This window comes from Drosophila eugracilis, unplaced genomic scaffold (assembly GCF_018153835.1).
Source record: "Drosophila eugracilis isolate 14026-0451.02 unplaced genomic scaffold, ASM1815383v1 contig_90, whole genome shotgun sequence".
In the NCBI taxonomy this organism is placed as follows: Eukaryota; Metazoa; Arthropoda; class Insecta; order Diptera; family Drosophilidae; genus Drosophila; species Drosophila eugracilis.
In genome coordinates, this window is record NW_024573812.1 from 10,792,324 (window position 1) to 10,807,541 (window position 15,218).

Genomic DNA, 15,218 nt, shown 5'->3' on the forward strand with positions numbered 1-15,218 from the left:
AAAATGTCTGCCACAATTAACGAACTGATTTAGAAATACAAAACTCTACACTAAGAAAATCAGATTTTATTTTATTTAATCCTGTTTTTTTCTTCCTTCTCTTGAATGAACTTATCAACTACTGAGTTAAAGAATCAATATTAATATTATGTTATTTTCGTTTTATATATATCGATGAACACTTTTTTCTTTATTTTGCATTCTAACAGAAAATCTTTAATTTTTTTATGTGAATTGCAAAGCAATACCTACGCACCTTAAAAGTAATAACTATAGTTAGTATTTTCTAGATTCAAAACGCAGGTGGTAGTTAAGCAAACATTCGTTTAATGTTGTGATGGCTTTTGATGTGTGGCAGATAAATAAAACAAATCAAGGGAATCCCGCTCGCCTATATCCTGCGAATATTCCAGTCAGATTTATGAATGTTTGCGTTACGAGTTTAATGTCACTTGATTTACATTAGTTTGTGCAGCGGAAAAAATTGAATTTGTCGCGCTTTGTTCGGAAAATTAAACAAAAAAACAGGATAAAAAAACGAAAACGTGCCCAAGGAGCAGACGCAATATGCAAATAATCTGAAAATTTATAGGCTTTCCTTGGACTACTCCTTGCGCAGGATACAGCTGCGGCCCGGCATTAAGTCCCATCCTGAGTGGCATGCGGCTAAGCCAGGTTATTATCTTTTATGAACTGAACTTCCTTTGATTGGTGTTGCTGAGATCCTGTTGTGGGGATGGAATGATTGATGCATGTGCAGAGATGTCACACGGAACAACATGAGCCCGAAAAACTTGACATTTCTCATATAAAAAAAGCAACGAAAAAAGTGGAATATTTGTATAAAAATCAAAGAGAAGGGAAATCCAACTCCGCAGCGGGTTCTAGGCTTACATGCATGCTCGGCGGGAAAATCCATTAAAACACTTGAGCCTGGCAGACGCGTCGCAATGTGCTCTCCAAACAAGGAAAACCAGAATGCATTTCCGTTAATAGTGAAGGCGGCTTTGAAGGCTGGCAGCCACACTTAGACGCAGCACTTGTGGTTACCCTTAAACCTTCAGGACTTCCATCCCCTGAACCCTCCCCCTCTCTCGAAAGACATAAAATGTTATTGATATTGCAATTTTTAGCATTTTGTAATTGAGGCAAAAGTTGGTGCCTATCGCAGGCACATCAATTGTCTGCCAGATAGCAGCCCGAGCGGATAACTGTCTAAATGACTCTTGAGCATGTGTTTAAACATGCCAAGCACTTGGCTCACTCGAACTATGCAACAAGCAGGAGCAGCAGCAGGAACAGTTGCAGCAGCAATAGCAAGTAGCAACACAAGGAGCCCTGTGGCAACCCCAACAGTAAGGCAGCAACATCATCACCATCACCATCACAGGCACCAGCACCACTGCCACACGGGTTGACACTCGCCGGCATCAAAGTTCATGGATGTCCTGGCGGTTGGGGGAGACATCCTGTCGATGCGCTGATAAGTCCTTCCCTTCCATGTGGGCAACCCTATCCCTAACCCAAGAACGCATCTTGTCTCGTCTCGAGAACGAAGGCGAGTGCCAATGTTGTTGGGTAAACTCATAATTGGAATTAATTATGCATTCGCACTTTGCGGCCAACTTTTCAAGTGGCTGGAGTGGTTAGCTGGAGTCAGTTAGCTGCTCCGAGACTGAGTGTGTGTGGGCTGCTCCTTTAATTGTCCAAGTGAACAGGAGATCCGGAAACTTGCGGCTGACGGCAAGGGTTAAGTGCAAATTGCAGTTATCGTAAGTATTTCTTAGCCATAGTTTAGACTAAACCATGTCCTTGGGTAAAAGGATGCTTCAAAATCCAAAAACGCGTTAATCTTAAAAAGAAACTTTAAGGATAAAAAAGAAAATTATTAAAATATTATGGAGATTGTTTTCATTTTCAGTCCCTTATTTTTCCCTTTAGAAAGCAAAACAGATCTTTTAATATTCCGTTTAAACCAAACTCACCCGTTCATCCCATAATATATGTTCCAAATTAAGTCCAGAATGACACTCTAACAATAGACCTCACCTGGACCTGGTTTGCATTTGAAAGGCAAGCAACTGCGTTGGAACATCCCCATTTAGCCAATTCTCGGCTGGCAGCCATTCTAATTTAAGTTAGCCCATTTATCTTATGGCTTTCCTCTTTGTGCGCACTTTTTCTGTTTGCCACACACCCACCCCGCCTACAATCTCCAAGCCTTAAGCAGTCCAATTTGTTGCTCCTTTATGGCTACTTATATTCCATGTCCTTCCCACACCTGAGTCCAATAATTACTGTGTGCGCTCACTTTGGCATTGTCCCGGCCAGTTTGCATTGCGGATTTGGCCTTTTCTTGTATGCCCATTTGTGGCAAACTAAATGCATAAAAAGGCCTGATGTCCAAGATGTTGTGAATTAATTAAAATTTGACAGCTAATAAAACGCAATCACAGCCATGAGCGAGCCTTCGCACAATGGCCATTTGAGTTGCGAATTGCGGACAATTGCACGCCTCATTTCGCCTGTTTGCCTGTTCGCCTGTTTTGACAAGCCATCGGAATCGGATCACAAAAGACGGCGACAGGGACCCGCAGAAAAATGACAAAAGGCTGTCGCAAATCACAAGTCCTGCAAACGCATCTCGCGGCTGAGATGCACTGGAAAAAATAGGAAGGACATCCTGGATTTCCTGAAAGAACTTAAAGTACAACTGGAATAGTATTGGATGAAAACTTATACAATTATTAAATGCTGATAGTCTTTAAATAGAAAAATCAAACTTAAATATATTATTAAGGATTTTAAAACAATGTTTTCATATCATATATGTTGAAATAAAGGCATATTTTTCCCATATTTACTTCATTAACTTCCACTATGCTTAAAGACATTTTCCTTCGTGTGTCCAAAGTCGAACAATGGCGGGCAGCAAACGGCCGGAAACGTTCCGACATGAAGGGGGGCTTTCTGGGCCCGGTCGCGTGTCATGAGCAAACAAGATAATGTTACAGCAGTCATCGCAGATCGGGCGCGGTAAGAGGTCCAAATGGGCCATGAGCACTGTGCGGACACCCGGATGGAATTCGGTTTTGGCATTTTGTTTTTTCTGCCCCAACTCTCCCGGCGATTTGTACGAGAAATGCAAATGAAAACGTCTCAGCTTACGCCAAGTTCTCATCCCACAAGTCTCTGAGTGTGCAAGTGGTTGTGGATGTGGACAAGGATATGGACTGGAAACCGAAACTGAGACGGAGATGGAGAGCTGAAGCTTAATGAAAACGCTGCCATGGGCCACAGGCTGCCAAGTGGCTGGTGTCCTGAGCTGGTCTCCGTAGGCTGGGAAATGATTGATCGCCGGGCATCAATTTCCCAGAAATGTTATTGCCATGCATTCGACAGTTGGTCGATTGCTGGTCACCAAAGTGCTTTAATTATGCCTTAAAGATTTGCCTTTACACGGGTTAAGTTACTTCATGACATATTACATCGTCACATGGTGTAAGAGTGATCTTTTTATATAAATAATGTTATTAAAAAGAATGGATTAATTCTGAAATTACTTCGAAATCCTAGTAACAGGTGAATTATATTTAACAGTTTCTAGTTAACACTAGCTATTAGCTAACATTTTTTTTTGGCTCATTATTTTCTCTGAAAGGGCAACCGATCTTCGGCCAATAAATTGTTTGAAACTTTAGCGTTTTCATTTATGAAAATGCCTGAAACATGTTTCGCTTGTGCAAACAGAATGCGAGTATGCAATAAAATTCCATTACAGCGATGGCACGACTTAAAAACTTGGCCGAAAAAAGAAGGCAAGGCGAAATTTCGTTGCATAAGCCGGAGTAGTAGAGTGGCAGGAGGAGCAAAGCAAGACCAGGAGGTAGAGCAGGAAAAGTAGGAGGAGCACCCTGCAAGTGTATTAAAAGCCCCCAGACATTTTCCCTTTACGTGAGTGCATCGCATGAGCTTTCCCATGTTTGTGGGTGTGCATGTGTGTGTGTGTATGTGCAGAAGTCCTTGCATATTTTATGAAACTTGGCAAAGCATTTAACAACACAGGCACACCCACAGACAGAGGCAAACTCATTACTTGAATTTATTTAGCACTTAAACCAAATGTTTCATTCGCCTCAGCCGGCTGATTTGGTGCTCATATCCGTACATTTCCGGAGTTGGATTCGCCACTAGGTGGCTGCAAGAGCTCAGCCCGCTGGCAAACTTCTTGTATTCCGTTTAAGGATCAAAACTTTCCGGTTTTCTTTAGAATCCCGCGGGGCGAGCAAAATACCGGACACTCTGGGGCACTCCCCTCACGTATGGTATCCTTAATCCGCTTTATGAGCTTAGCCTTCCGCGTTTTCAATGGTGACTGGGAGCAAGGATACTTTTTCTCATGGACATAGCCACAGCGAGTACATAGATCTGCAAGGGTATTGATTAGGATAGGGTTTTTGGCACAGGCTTCAATAGATCCGAGGGATAAGACCTCGCCGCTAGATGATGGCGAAATGATGAATGATCGAGTTTGTGCCGGCACTGGCACTTCGACCCCACATCTGGGACACTTTTTAAGGACCATTGAATCCCCAATTTCCTTCTCCACACTCTCGCATTCCGAACACTCCGAACATATTTTCTGCAGGCGACAAGTCTTCCTTGGTGAGTAGTAAAGCTGCTCGACGGGTCTGATGTTTCGACGTTTCTTCGCAGTAAAAGAGGTGGACTTCTCCACAGGACGTCTAAACTGTTGGGTGGAGTACATTTTCTGCAGCTTTCCCTCCATCTTTTTGTAGTCCACCTCCGCTATTTTCCTCTTTTTTTCGATTGCCTGTAAATTTAATCAAGTTTTGTATATCATAACTCATTAATATATACCTAAGACCTACCAAAAACATCATATGATGCTCCAGCATCATGCTCCTGATGTTATCTAAAGAGTATCTCCTCTCGATATCGAACATATTCTGCTCTGCAATGAGCTCTAAGTCGTCGATGCTATTAAGGCTGAAGGAGGATTCAAGTCCTCGTAAGCCAAATGAAAAGAGTGGTGTGCTCTGACGATGCCTGCTCTTAAAGCCCCCCTCGAACAGGCTGTCCACTTGGCTGATCTGTTTAGTCTTTGAAGTATCGGTATTTGTCAATGAATCTCTGGGTAGCTCTATACGGGCGAAGTGCATGTCGGACACAATGACCTTGAGATAGTCCAAATACTTAGCGGTTAGGATTTGCTTAGCTTCCTCTTGACTGAAGCCCGATTCCAAGAGTTCCAGATGCAGAGCCCCAAGATTGGCCCACATTGGATGACTGCCCACTGCCTGCATAAGTCCCTTGATATCAGCCACGTACTCAAGGATATGATTATGTTCTATGACATCCTTTAGGAACATCTGCAACGGTTCGTATTTACTATCTGACACCAGGTCTTTTATTTCGAATCTAGCCCCCTCGAAATCACCCAAGTAACGGTCGTCCGGAGTCATGAGTCCATGATCAAGATTTCCTGGCAAAGCCTCATAGTTCAATTCGAATGGCTGGCTTAATTTACCTTTTTCGTTTGCTGTGATATTTCGATGACTAAATTGATCAACAATACGAATATGCGATTGATTCTGCGGATTAAAAGTAAGCGGTATGTCAGCTTTCTTGCCCGGAACGTTTTTGGTTTCACTAGTTTCAGTCTTTTCTTGGACAACAACTTTGCTGCTCCGGGCCTTTGGCTTCGATAGGTAGCTTTCTGAAAGATACTTTATTGTCGACTTCCGAGTGACCACCCCTGGATCGCTGGTCACCTTATGGAGTGTCTTTGATACCGATTCGCTCTTTGGAAGGAAGAATGGATCCTTTTTTAAGGACTTATAGTGACTTTCTACCTGAACTTTTGGTGGAGTGCTGGGAAGCTTTTTGGGCACCATCAATGGCATGCGAATTAATCTTCGGACACTTCTCCGTGGTTGATTGGCCATAATAATTTTATTCACTGAGTCACTGAACGATATAACGCTATCCTTTTCCAAAGCTATTTGAGAACCGCTCTCCGGCCTAAATTTGCGACGACGTTTTAGTTTTCTCTGCATAAAGATTGTTCTGTCATCTGAATGAGTGGATGTTGGAACACCCTTTTTCGTTTTACTCACCATACGATCTTTGCCTAATTGTGAGTTATCAAAGAAATCTATGTCGGTTTCGCTCTTTACTTGTCCTAGTTTATGTCGCTTATTAAGATTACCTCCCGTGTTGTTTTTCCTAGAACTTAATTGAGGATCGCTCTGTACAGTTCGTAGTTTTGGATGCTTTCTAAGGTTTTCATTTAAAAGAGCTTTTCCGGATTCTGTATGGCGAGATTCAATGAAAAACTCTCCGGAGGTGAAAGAGTTACTTGAATCACTATGATAGCCTCTGCGATGGTGACGACCCTTCTTTTTCCTATACTTTTGGTGTCTCATGAACGTGGAAAGGTGATTAAACAACAGAGAGACAGTCTTCTTTTTATCATTTAAAAGTTTTTTTAGTTCAGCTCTAATAACCATATCTACATTAGATGCTTTATGCTTTACAAACTTCCTTTTATGTTTTATTGCCTTTTTTGACACCAAAGATTTAATTATTTTCGGTTCTGGTACATTGGAATAATCAATTAATTTCTCTTTAAATTTCTTTAATTTTCTGTGCCTTTTACGATTTTCTGGTTTTTTTGCCTTTGAAAGGAGTGAAAGGGCGGATAGATTTTGTATTTCCATCTTATTCTGAGTGAGCTCTCTTTTGGGAGTTTTTCTAGTAATTTTAGGCTTCCTTATAATTGGTTTTTTATCCTTTCCCGAATCGAATTTTATAAGTTCTCTTACCAATGCCTGTAGTTCGTCTAAGGACGGCTTCAAGGGCTCGGTTACCCCTCGCTTTGGTACAGTCTTCTTTAGTTTCTTCTGTTTTTTGTTTACAATAAGTTCATCTAAACGCAGATATATAGTTCTGGGCTTGGATTTCTTCTTTATCCCTCTTTGTTTAACAACTTTTTCGGGCTTAAGTCCCAAATTCAATTCAACTTTTGGTTGTTCGATGGCTAATGTTTTCCTTACTTTGTTGCCCCTTCGCAGCACCTCATTGTTCCAGAAACTAGCGAAGTTTTCTATGTCATCAGCCTGGGTAAGACTGCGAGGACGTAGCTTTCGAGGCTTTCTGCCTCGTATAGCTAGTAAATATTTCCTTACCTCCTCGGCCTCTACCTCCAAGATTTGGTCTTGACCTTCGACTAATTTATGGTAACCCGAACTGTGTTGCCACTTTTTCACCGCCTTGGAAAGCCGATAGAAACACATGTCCACCAGTTTTTCGGGATGACGGCGTTTCCTTAGCTGCTTCCTCAAGCGATGTAGCCTGCGTTGGAGTCTCCCTTTCACCTGTTCCTGCTGCCGCAAAAGCCGATTTTGTAGTCTCAAAGCTTTTGACCAGTTTCGTAGCCAGCGCCTATAGGTGGCCAGCATTCCGCCCACTGCCCTTTGTGCCTGCTCCCTCCGCTGGTGCTCCGCATCCTGCTGCCGCACATCTATGGAGTTCCGCATCTTATGGAGCAAGTGGTCTCTTATCCTGCTCATCAACTCAAGGCGGCGATGGGCACGACGCTTACGAATCCGCAACTCCTTGGCTTTGCGACGGATCTGCCTCCTGAGCAACACCATCTGGGTACTCCGGTGCAAAAGTGGCACTTGCATCTCTCACAGATTGAATTTTTTACTTTTCTTAAAGGTTTTTATTAACTAACACGGATTTCTGATTTGTGTAAAAACTGTTTTCCAGTGAATAGATTTTAATAATTCTAAAAGTGACATTCATATATAAAAAGGAAACTATATTGTTGTCAAAATGTTTTTTAATATGTTTTTAGTAAGGAAATCATATTTAATCTTACTCTTTTAGTAATTGTAATTCGGCTGTCAACCTTCCGAGGGTTTTTTGTTATCACACACGGAAAGCATTTTAAAAATGAGAAAAAGAAAACATTAAGATTTGTAAGCCCGGGGAAGTTGTAGCAAACAAGAATAACTTTTTTTAAAATCGAAATATATTATATATTTAAAAATATAAAACTGTAATTCTACATAAAAAAATCACGTTCGGGGCATTTGCCAGTTCGAAAATCACCGATCAGTAAAATCGAGGGGATTTTGCAGCACCTCTTATCAGGCCTTGTAAATCACCTGGTTGTATGGGCACTCTGCTGGGAGACGCTGCTCATCTCGCTGATAAGGCATCACAAAGCATATAAGTAGAACTCGGTTCTTTACAGTCAGTTCTAAGGGGAAGCACCCGCTCTGAGATCGATTGATATATAAAGAGCGATGACCAGCTTCCATCATCAACAGTCAACAGTTGGCAACTCAATCTATAAGATCGAAAATCAGCAGATCAAAATAGCAAGATGAACAAAATCATTTCCTTGATCGTGGTCACCATTGGAGTGCTTTGCGCCCTTGCTACGGCGATGCCTCAGCGTGTGAGGACCCAACCACTGATCTACTATCCTCCACCGCCAACGCCGCCAAGGATCTATAGAGCACGCCGCCAGGTTTTGGGTGGTTCACTCACCTCCAATCCGAATGGCGGAGCTGATGCCCGATTGGATCTGACCAAGGCAATAGGAACTCCCGAACACCATGTGATTGGGCAAGTCTTTGCAGCGGGTAACACCCAAACCAGACCGGCATCCTCCCCTGTTACCAGTGGAGCCACCTTGGGCTATAACAAGTGAGTCTTTAGAAGATTATGCCGTATATATATATTCATTCCAACTTATCTTCTTTTCCGTGACCAGTCATGGCCATGGCATTGAGTTAACCAAAACCCATACTCCCGGAGTTCGTGACAGTTTCCAGCAGACGGCCACCGCCAACTTGTTCGATAATGGAGTCCACAAACTGGATGCCAAGGCCTTCGCCTCGCAGAACCAGCTGGCCAATGGTTTCAAGTTCGATAGGAATGGAGCTGGCCTTGACTACTCGCACATCAGTGGTCATGGAGCAACCCTGACGCACTCCAATATTCCAGGTATTGGCAAGCAATTAGAATTGGGAGGAAGAGCCAATCTCTGGCAGTCGCAAGATCGCAACACAAGGTTAGATCTCGGTAGCAGTGCCTCCAAGTGGACTAGTGGACCGCTTAGTGGACAGACCAACCTTGGAGCCAACCTGGGACTCTCCCACTATTTTGGTTAAAAGAGTGATCCACTCGATAATATTTAAATAATTAAATTGGACTATAAATGTTAAAATATTTATTCAAACAAAATTAAAGGTTCACAACATAAAATCTGTAATACTAACTAATTTAATCGAAATGAAATTTATTAAAAATAATCAAAACCACAGGGAATAATCAAGAAAACAATTAACTAAATGAAAACTCGGTTACGAAATCTATAAATCAAAGACCCACAAATGCCTTAGCCTGCTGTTCACCCGCCTCCTTGAAAAGTTCGGCAGTCTTTAGGAGTTTTATAAATCTTGGTGAGTATTCAGTGGACATGTGTTTCTCGAGGCCCTCATCCAGACTTGTCTGCTTGAGAACCTCCTGCAAACGGACATTCCGCTGATGCCGCTCCGCGGAGTCGGCCAGTTTTCGAAGGTAAACAAGATCCAGGAGCAATTCATCACGTACTCCGGCTGCCGCCTGTTGATCCTCCATCGGAAGACCTTCATACTGGCGAAGGAGCTTTTTGACGATCCGTGACTTTTGGTTGATTTTACTAGGGTCAAGCAGGCGCACATCCTGGCTAAAATCCTCGGCCAGAACTTGAAGGGAACTCTGTCTTTTCTCGCGACATTTCTGCTCCTCATTCGACGTCTTGATAATCAGATCATAGAACTCCTGGAGATCTGGACGTAGTGGAATGCAGGCTCGTCTACGTACCTGCTGATCGATAATATCACTAATGGCCTCCATTGTGTCCCGGACCATGCCCTCTGTCTGTTGAAGATAATTCTCGTTTTTGTCGTTCCTAATTTGGTAGAAGTTCTTGGGCTGCCTCTGGGCACACTTGCGATTCCTCTCCAGAACAGCCAACAGCCGATCCAAGCTCGGGTCATTTCCAACAGCCTCGAAGACAGCAGAAACTATATCTTCGGAAATCTTACCCGTGATTAGCTTGTCATAGCTATCTGATTGAGAATCAGGTATATCTATCCGTGGTCTTGGGAACACCTTTGGTGCTTCATTGGAAGCTGCATTCGGATCTACTTTCGGATGTACCTCTGGATTTACTTTAATGGGTTGAGCCTTATTTGACTGCTTCATTCCGCTCCATCTTATGGTAGGCCTTTTCAAGTGCCCCTCCTGCTTTCCTGGCTTTTCATTACTTTGTTTTTCTTTCCATTTACCATCATGATTATCTTTAGACTCCTCCCCCACTTCGCGAATGCATCTTTCTTCCTTTGCCCCAGGATGATCTTGAATACACTTCAATTGCGCAATATTATCATGAAGTTTGACATCCCGAAGATCGGAATTAGAAGCAGGATGCAACCTATTAAAAGCAGGCATCAAACTAATAGATCCATTACCGTAAAATTGTTTGGTCTTTGGGTCCCCACAGACATTGGCATTTATGGAAACATTAAGTTTCATGGCATCCGGACTGTTACAAACATTCTCCGTAAGACTAGGCTGGTCGGCAGCTGGGGGTTGCGTGGGCGCAGCGGTATTCTGAGGCTGAGTTGTACAATTCGGTGGCAAGGTTACACTCGGAGGACCTGGGGTAATGGACACACATCTGGGGTCAAGTGTGGTCGATGTTCCCATTGCCGCCAAAAAAGGATCGGTCTTTAGTTGCTTGTTGAAAAAGGGTCCAAAATATCGGTGGACTCCAAAGGATTTTATGGGTGCCGAAACAGGCTTCAGAGGCAACTGTGGGCTAGTTCGTTCGATGGGCAATTGGTTCGGTAGCTGCAACGTGTGTTGCAATGGTTGCTGTTGCGGAATGTAACGCTGTTGTGGTGTCTTCATATTCTGCAGCTTTTGTAACTCATTAAAGAAGTGAGTCAAATTAAAACTGGCCTGAAAATTAGACGATTGATGACGTTGACGGTTTAGATCTTGTTGCAGCTGTTGCTGCTGCTGTTGCGATAGCTGTTGCGATTGCTGTTGCGGCTGCTGTTCCTGCTGTGGCGATGGTGTTTGCTGTTGCTGCTGTTGCTGTTGCTGAGGCGGCTGCTGCTGGTGCAATTGCATCTGCGTTTGTTGCTGCTGCTGATGAGGAAGCTGCATTTGCAGAGTTTGCTGGTTTTGTTGCTGTGGAAGTTGCAATTGCAGAGGTTGCTGATTTTGTTGCAGTGGAAGTTGCATCTGCATAGTTGGCTGATTTTGTTGCATCTGAAAAGGTGGTTGCTGCTGTCCCTGAAAAGGCACATTTGGCCGCTGATTCATCATGGGCACTACTTCTTTAGTTGGATCGTAGATATTTGCAAGAGAATCGCCGTCATGATTGACTTCCAGTTCATTATAGTGCACCAACGATTCATGACTTGGGTAAGTTTTTCCTCCGGAATCCTCGACATCTGCTGTGAGCATGCCATTACCCAAGTTTCCGAAACCCGCTCGATTACCATTATGATCCTCAAAATCGTCCAGGAGATGAACCAAGCGTTTGGCCACAACATGTTGCTCCTCTGACTTCTGGCCTTTTTGATGCTCCTGCAACCCATGTTTATTATCATCCAAAGATCTTTTTGATCTTTTGTTTTGCCTGCGCAATCGGCGAGTAATTGCCTGCCGTTTCCCGCGATCCTTTCCCTGGGATAATTCATTCGCCAACAACTTGACCACCGCATCAGGATTAACTTTCGGCGATGCCGCCGTCTCCTTAGCCTGCAGCTTATTAGTCTCTTCGCATTCAGCCTTTTCCTCTGCCGGTTCCTGAAGCTTCAGCTTTATGTTGACTTTGACAATGCCGTCATCTTTTTCAGCTTCCGTATCCACCTTTTCCACCTCCTCCGACTTGCACTCCGTCTCGCAATCGGAATCTTGATTGTCCGTGCTATCACGGGTTTCACGTTTCTCCAGATTATCTTGTCTTTCCGAGTTTGAAGCCACCACACTATCACCATTTGAATGCATTTCGCTACTGCTGTCCAAAAGAAGTGGCACCTCTCTTTTTGAATTCGTTTCCTTTTTTAACTTAACCTCTTTAGCTGATGCGGTATCATCTTTAAGTGTGGCCCCTTCTTTGACCGACGACATCAGGCTGTCTTTATCCTTGCTTTCACGTTTCACTGGCCCTAAAAACTTGGTCTCCACCTCTGACTTATCCTCCAACTTACCTTCTATGGGCGATAAATCAGAATCAAGTTTACTTTCTGAATTACTCAATGCATCATCTTCTAGCTTGACCTCGTCATGCAAATCCTCAAAGTTTACCTCATCATGGGTGTCCTTATCTTTGGATTCATCATCTTCGCTCGCATGTTTAGAGCTCCCATCCTTGATGTTCAGTATACCCATTTTTACAGCCATATCGTGATCGGAAATGTTTTGATCCTCATCCTTTAGGGACGATGACTTCAGTACAGGATCTTCAAGGGATGAGCTATCTAAAATAGAATCTTCTTGGGAATCCAAAGATTCTGAAGCAGGTTCCCTCTTAAAACGATCCAAGTCAAGGGGCATGCGGTTACTCCTTTCGTAATCCCGCACACCGGTCATTTGTCGCTGACTCAGAGGATGAAATCGATCGTACTGGGGCACTCGGTAGTCATAACTCTGGGGTAACTCCATCATTTGACTCGTATCCATGCCGGAATTGACAGGCTGCATGTACTCCAAGTTCTCGTTCTGTGTCATCATGTTATTAGTTCCCATTTGCTGATCCACTTCTTCGTTATCACTAGGTGACTCCATTTGTTGCTGCTGCTGTTGGTGCTCCAGCTCCCTCCTTCGCAAGATATTGTCCACCATTTGGTTGCGATGGATGTCTATTAAGGCGTTACTAGGCAAGGAGGGACCAAGACCTTTCAACATCAATCGACTGCTGGTCTTCAGCTTGATCTCATTCATGGGATTGAATCCACTACAGGAGCTGCGTTTCAGCTGTTTTACAGGCTCTTCACTGATGCTTCCAGGTCTGGAGTATTTTGTGGCCTTCTCAGAGGCCTCCTGCTCAATCTTAGAGAGCTTATAGTTTGCTTCGTGAGCCAACTTGTTTGACGTGGCATGGGGAAAGGTCAAGCGGTGAAGGGTACTTTCGTAGACCCCATCTGGAATGGGCTTATCCCCGAATTCGGGCAACTTATCCACCCAACTGGATTCGTCGGCCTTCTTACGGACGTCATTGGCCTTTTCTTGCTTCTTGGCCTCCATATTCTCCTGATCGCTCAGCATCTGCTGCACCTGCTTTAATTTGATGTCCAAATGGGTTAGCCCATGGTCTGGGGAATTGGCGGGAGTCTTAGTCACATGGTACTTTCGAACAACGGTATCATCAGCCGTATCCTTGTACTTTTGCTTTACCTTACCCACCTCGGTACGCTCCATGGCCTTGGTATGTTGGTCGATATAGTTCTTGCCGGCGGATCTTGGCTGTTTGCTTCCCGAACGCTTCTCGTTGTCATTGGTCTTGCACATGCTCGCCTGGATGTCGCGGAACCAAGCATCGGCTGCCTCCTGCAGTATTCGCTGTGCCTCCTCGGGTCCTGGCTTGGGTTCACCAACTTGGACCTGGGCAAAACTGGCCAGCATGTCGTCGATAGTATTACGTCGATCCCGTGGCTGCTTCTGATTATCCTGCCCCTGTAGGCCACCGAAAGAAGCCTTGAGCTCTTGCAACTCTGGGCGAGCCTGCTCCACTGCCCTGCTGAAGCTCACCAACTTGTCACTGCCCTCCGCTGCGGGCTTATCTCCTGCGGCCGGGGCCTCTTGAGAGGACCCATGACCACTGAACACAATCAGCGCCCACCAGAGTTGTAGGAAAATCATACTGTAAGAGGGTTGGGGTTTCTTAAAAAAAACTAAATTAAGGACAGGTCTATGAAAAACGAAGATTATGGCCTACTTGTGGCAATAACTTCCATTCCCAAGATCATATTTTAAGCAATTATCACTTACCATTTTTAGTAATATAGCTTAACAATTATTTATGATAAACCTTTTAGCTTTGCCATTTATTATTGTTAAATATATTAAATCATAAAGCCATTAAAAAGTTTATCTCCCTCATCGCTGGCCACAAACAATTCGATTTGAATTGAGTTTCGGGTCTGGAGTTGGGTCTTCCACGCGGTGGCTGGCAACAGGTGTCAGCCGCACAACTTTGACAACAAGACTCGATAAGAGTCGCAATGTCACCAGTCCCCCACCCACACCCCTATAGCCCCCATCGGAACACGCCCTCGTCTGTGCGCCCAAAGGGAACTGCTACATTGTGTCAAGTTTTTGCACACGTACGACGACTGCGCCGGCGGCTTCCGACAGCTGTTTAACATGAGATGTCCTTTGTTGCCCACTTCCACACCCACACGCACACACTATCCAGGCACTTGGGTAAATGATTCTACCGCCTCCTCATACTCACCTCCTGCATCCCGCTTCTGAGATCCCAACGGGAGTATTGTTTCCTCGCCCATGTAAATCAGATTTTTGTTTTATACCAAAACTTTTGCCAATGGAAGTGGAAATGGAAATGGAATGGGGATGCGCAGCGACAATAACATTTCCTATTTCCTTCTGTCGCTGCGATTGTGTGTGTGAGAATGTAGGTGTGTGAGTGTTATCCTGCATGTTGTCAATGCCAAAGTCAGCACAATGCGCCGCTCGAAATAATTGAAAATAATCAAACATTCAGTGGGAGCAACTGCAGCATCCAGAAGCCAGCAGCCAGCAGTCCGGAGAAACATCTACATATGAACACCAGTAGCAAACAGCACGAGGCAGAACTAATGTAATTAGCGGGCACAGAGCGCATTCGCATTTGATTAAAAGTTTTACCATCCAGCACTCAGTTGATAATCCTGCGAACAATGCAATGAAGCAGGCAATATATGAATAAACGCATTGTGTTTTGTTTAGCTTGTGAAATGATTGGGGGTGGTATATATCCTCCTTTTCTCATCGAATAATCCTGAAAAGCAAATAAACCACATTTAATAATTGTATCAAAAAAGGGAGTTATTGTTTTTCCTTTGATTGAAGAAGTTCTTTGTTTAGAAAATAAGTTGCTAACTTCATTTGGGGTC

General features: G+C 43.8%; 4 protein-coding genes across 4 annotated transcripts; 1 reads left to right on the forward strand and 3 right to left on the reverse strand.

Annotated features, from left to right (window-relative positions):
• Nucleotides 1–4,252: 4,252 nt before the first annotated feature.
• Nucleotides 4,253–6,313, reverse strand: LOC108111907. The gene is made up of 3 exons (XM_017221545.1): nt 4,893–6,313; nt 4,493–4,834; nt 4,253–4,428 (listed from the first exon to the last, which is right to left on the reverse strand). The coding sequence occupies exons 1-3, from the start codon at nt 6,141–6,143 to the stop codon at nt 4,366–4,368; spliced, it is 1,656 nt and encodes a 551-aa protein (XP_017077034.1). The 5' UTR covers nt 6,144–6,313; the 3' UTR covers nt 4,253–4,365.
• Nucleotides 6,313–7,774, reverse strand: LOC108111908. Its single transcript, XM_041819673.1, has 2 exons — nt 6,550–7,774; nt 6,313–6,392 (listed from the first exon to the last, which is right to left on the reverse strand). The coding sequence occupies exons 1-2, from the start codon at nt 7,710–7,712 to the stop codon at nt 6,314–6,316; spliced, it is 1,242 nt and encodes a 413-aa protein (XP_041675607.1). The 5' UTR covers nt 7,713–7,774; the 3' UTR covers nt 6,313.
• Nucleotides 7,775–8,376: 602 nt separating this feature from the next.
• LOC108112052 (attacin-C) lies at nt 8,377–9,313 on the forward strand. Its single transcript, XM_017221805.2, has 2 exons — nt 8,377–8,745; nt 8,813–9,313. Exons 1-2 carry the CDS (start codon nt 8,420–8,422, stop codon nt 9,210–9,212), a joined length of 726 nt encoding a protein of 241 aa, XP_017077294.1. The 5' UTR covers nt 8,377–8,419; the 3' UTR covers nt 9,213–9,313.
• Nucleotides 9,314–9,323: 10 nt separating this feature from the next.
• On the reverse strand, nt 9,324–13,962 carry LOC108112051 (interaptin). Its single transcript, XM_017221804.1, has one exon. It carries the CDS (start codon nt 13,960–13,962, stop codon nt 9,421–9,423), a length of 4,542 nt encoding a protein of 1,513 aa, XP_017077293.1. The 3' UTR covers nt 9,324–9,420.
• Between the last annotated feature and the right edge of the window lie 1,256 nt (nt 13,963–15,218).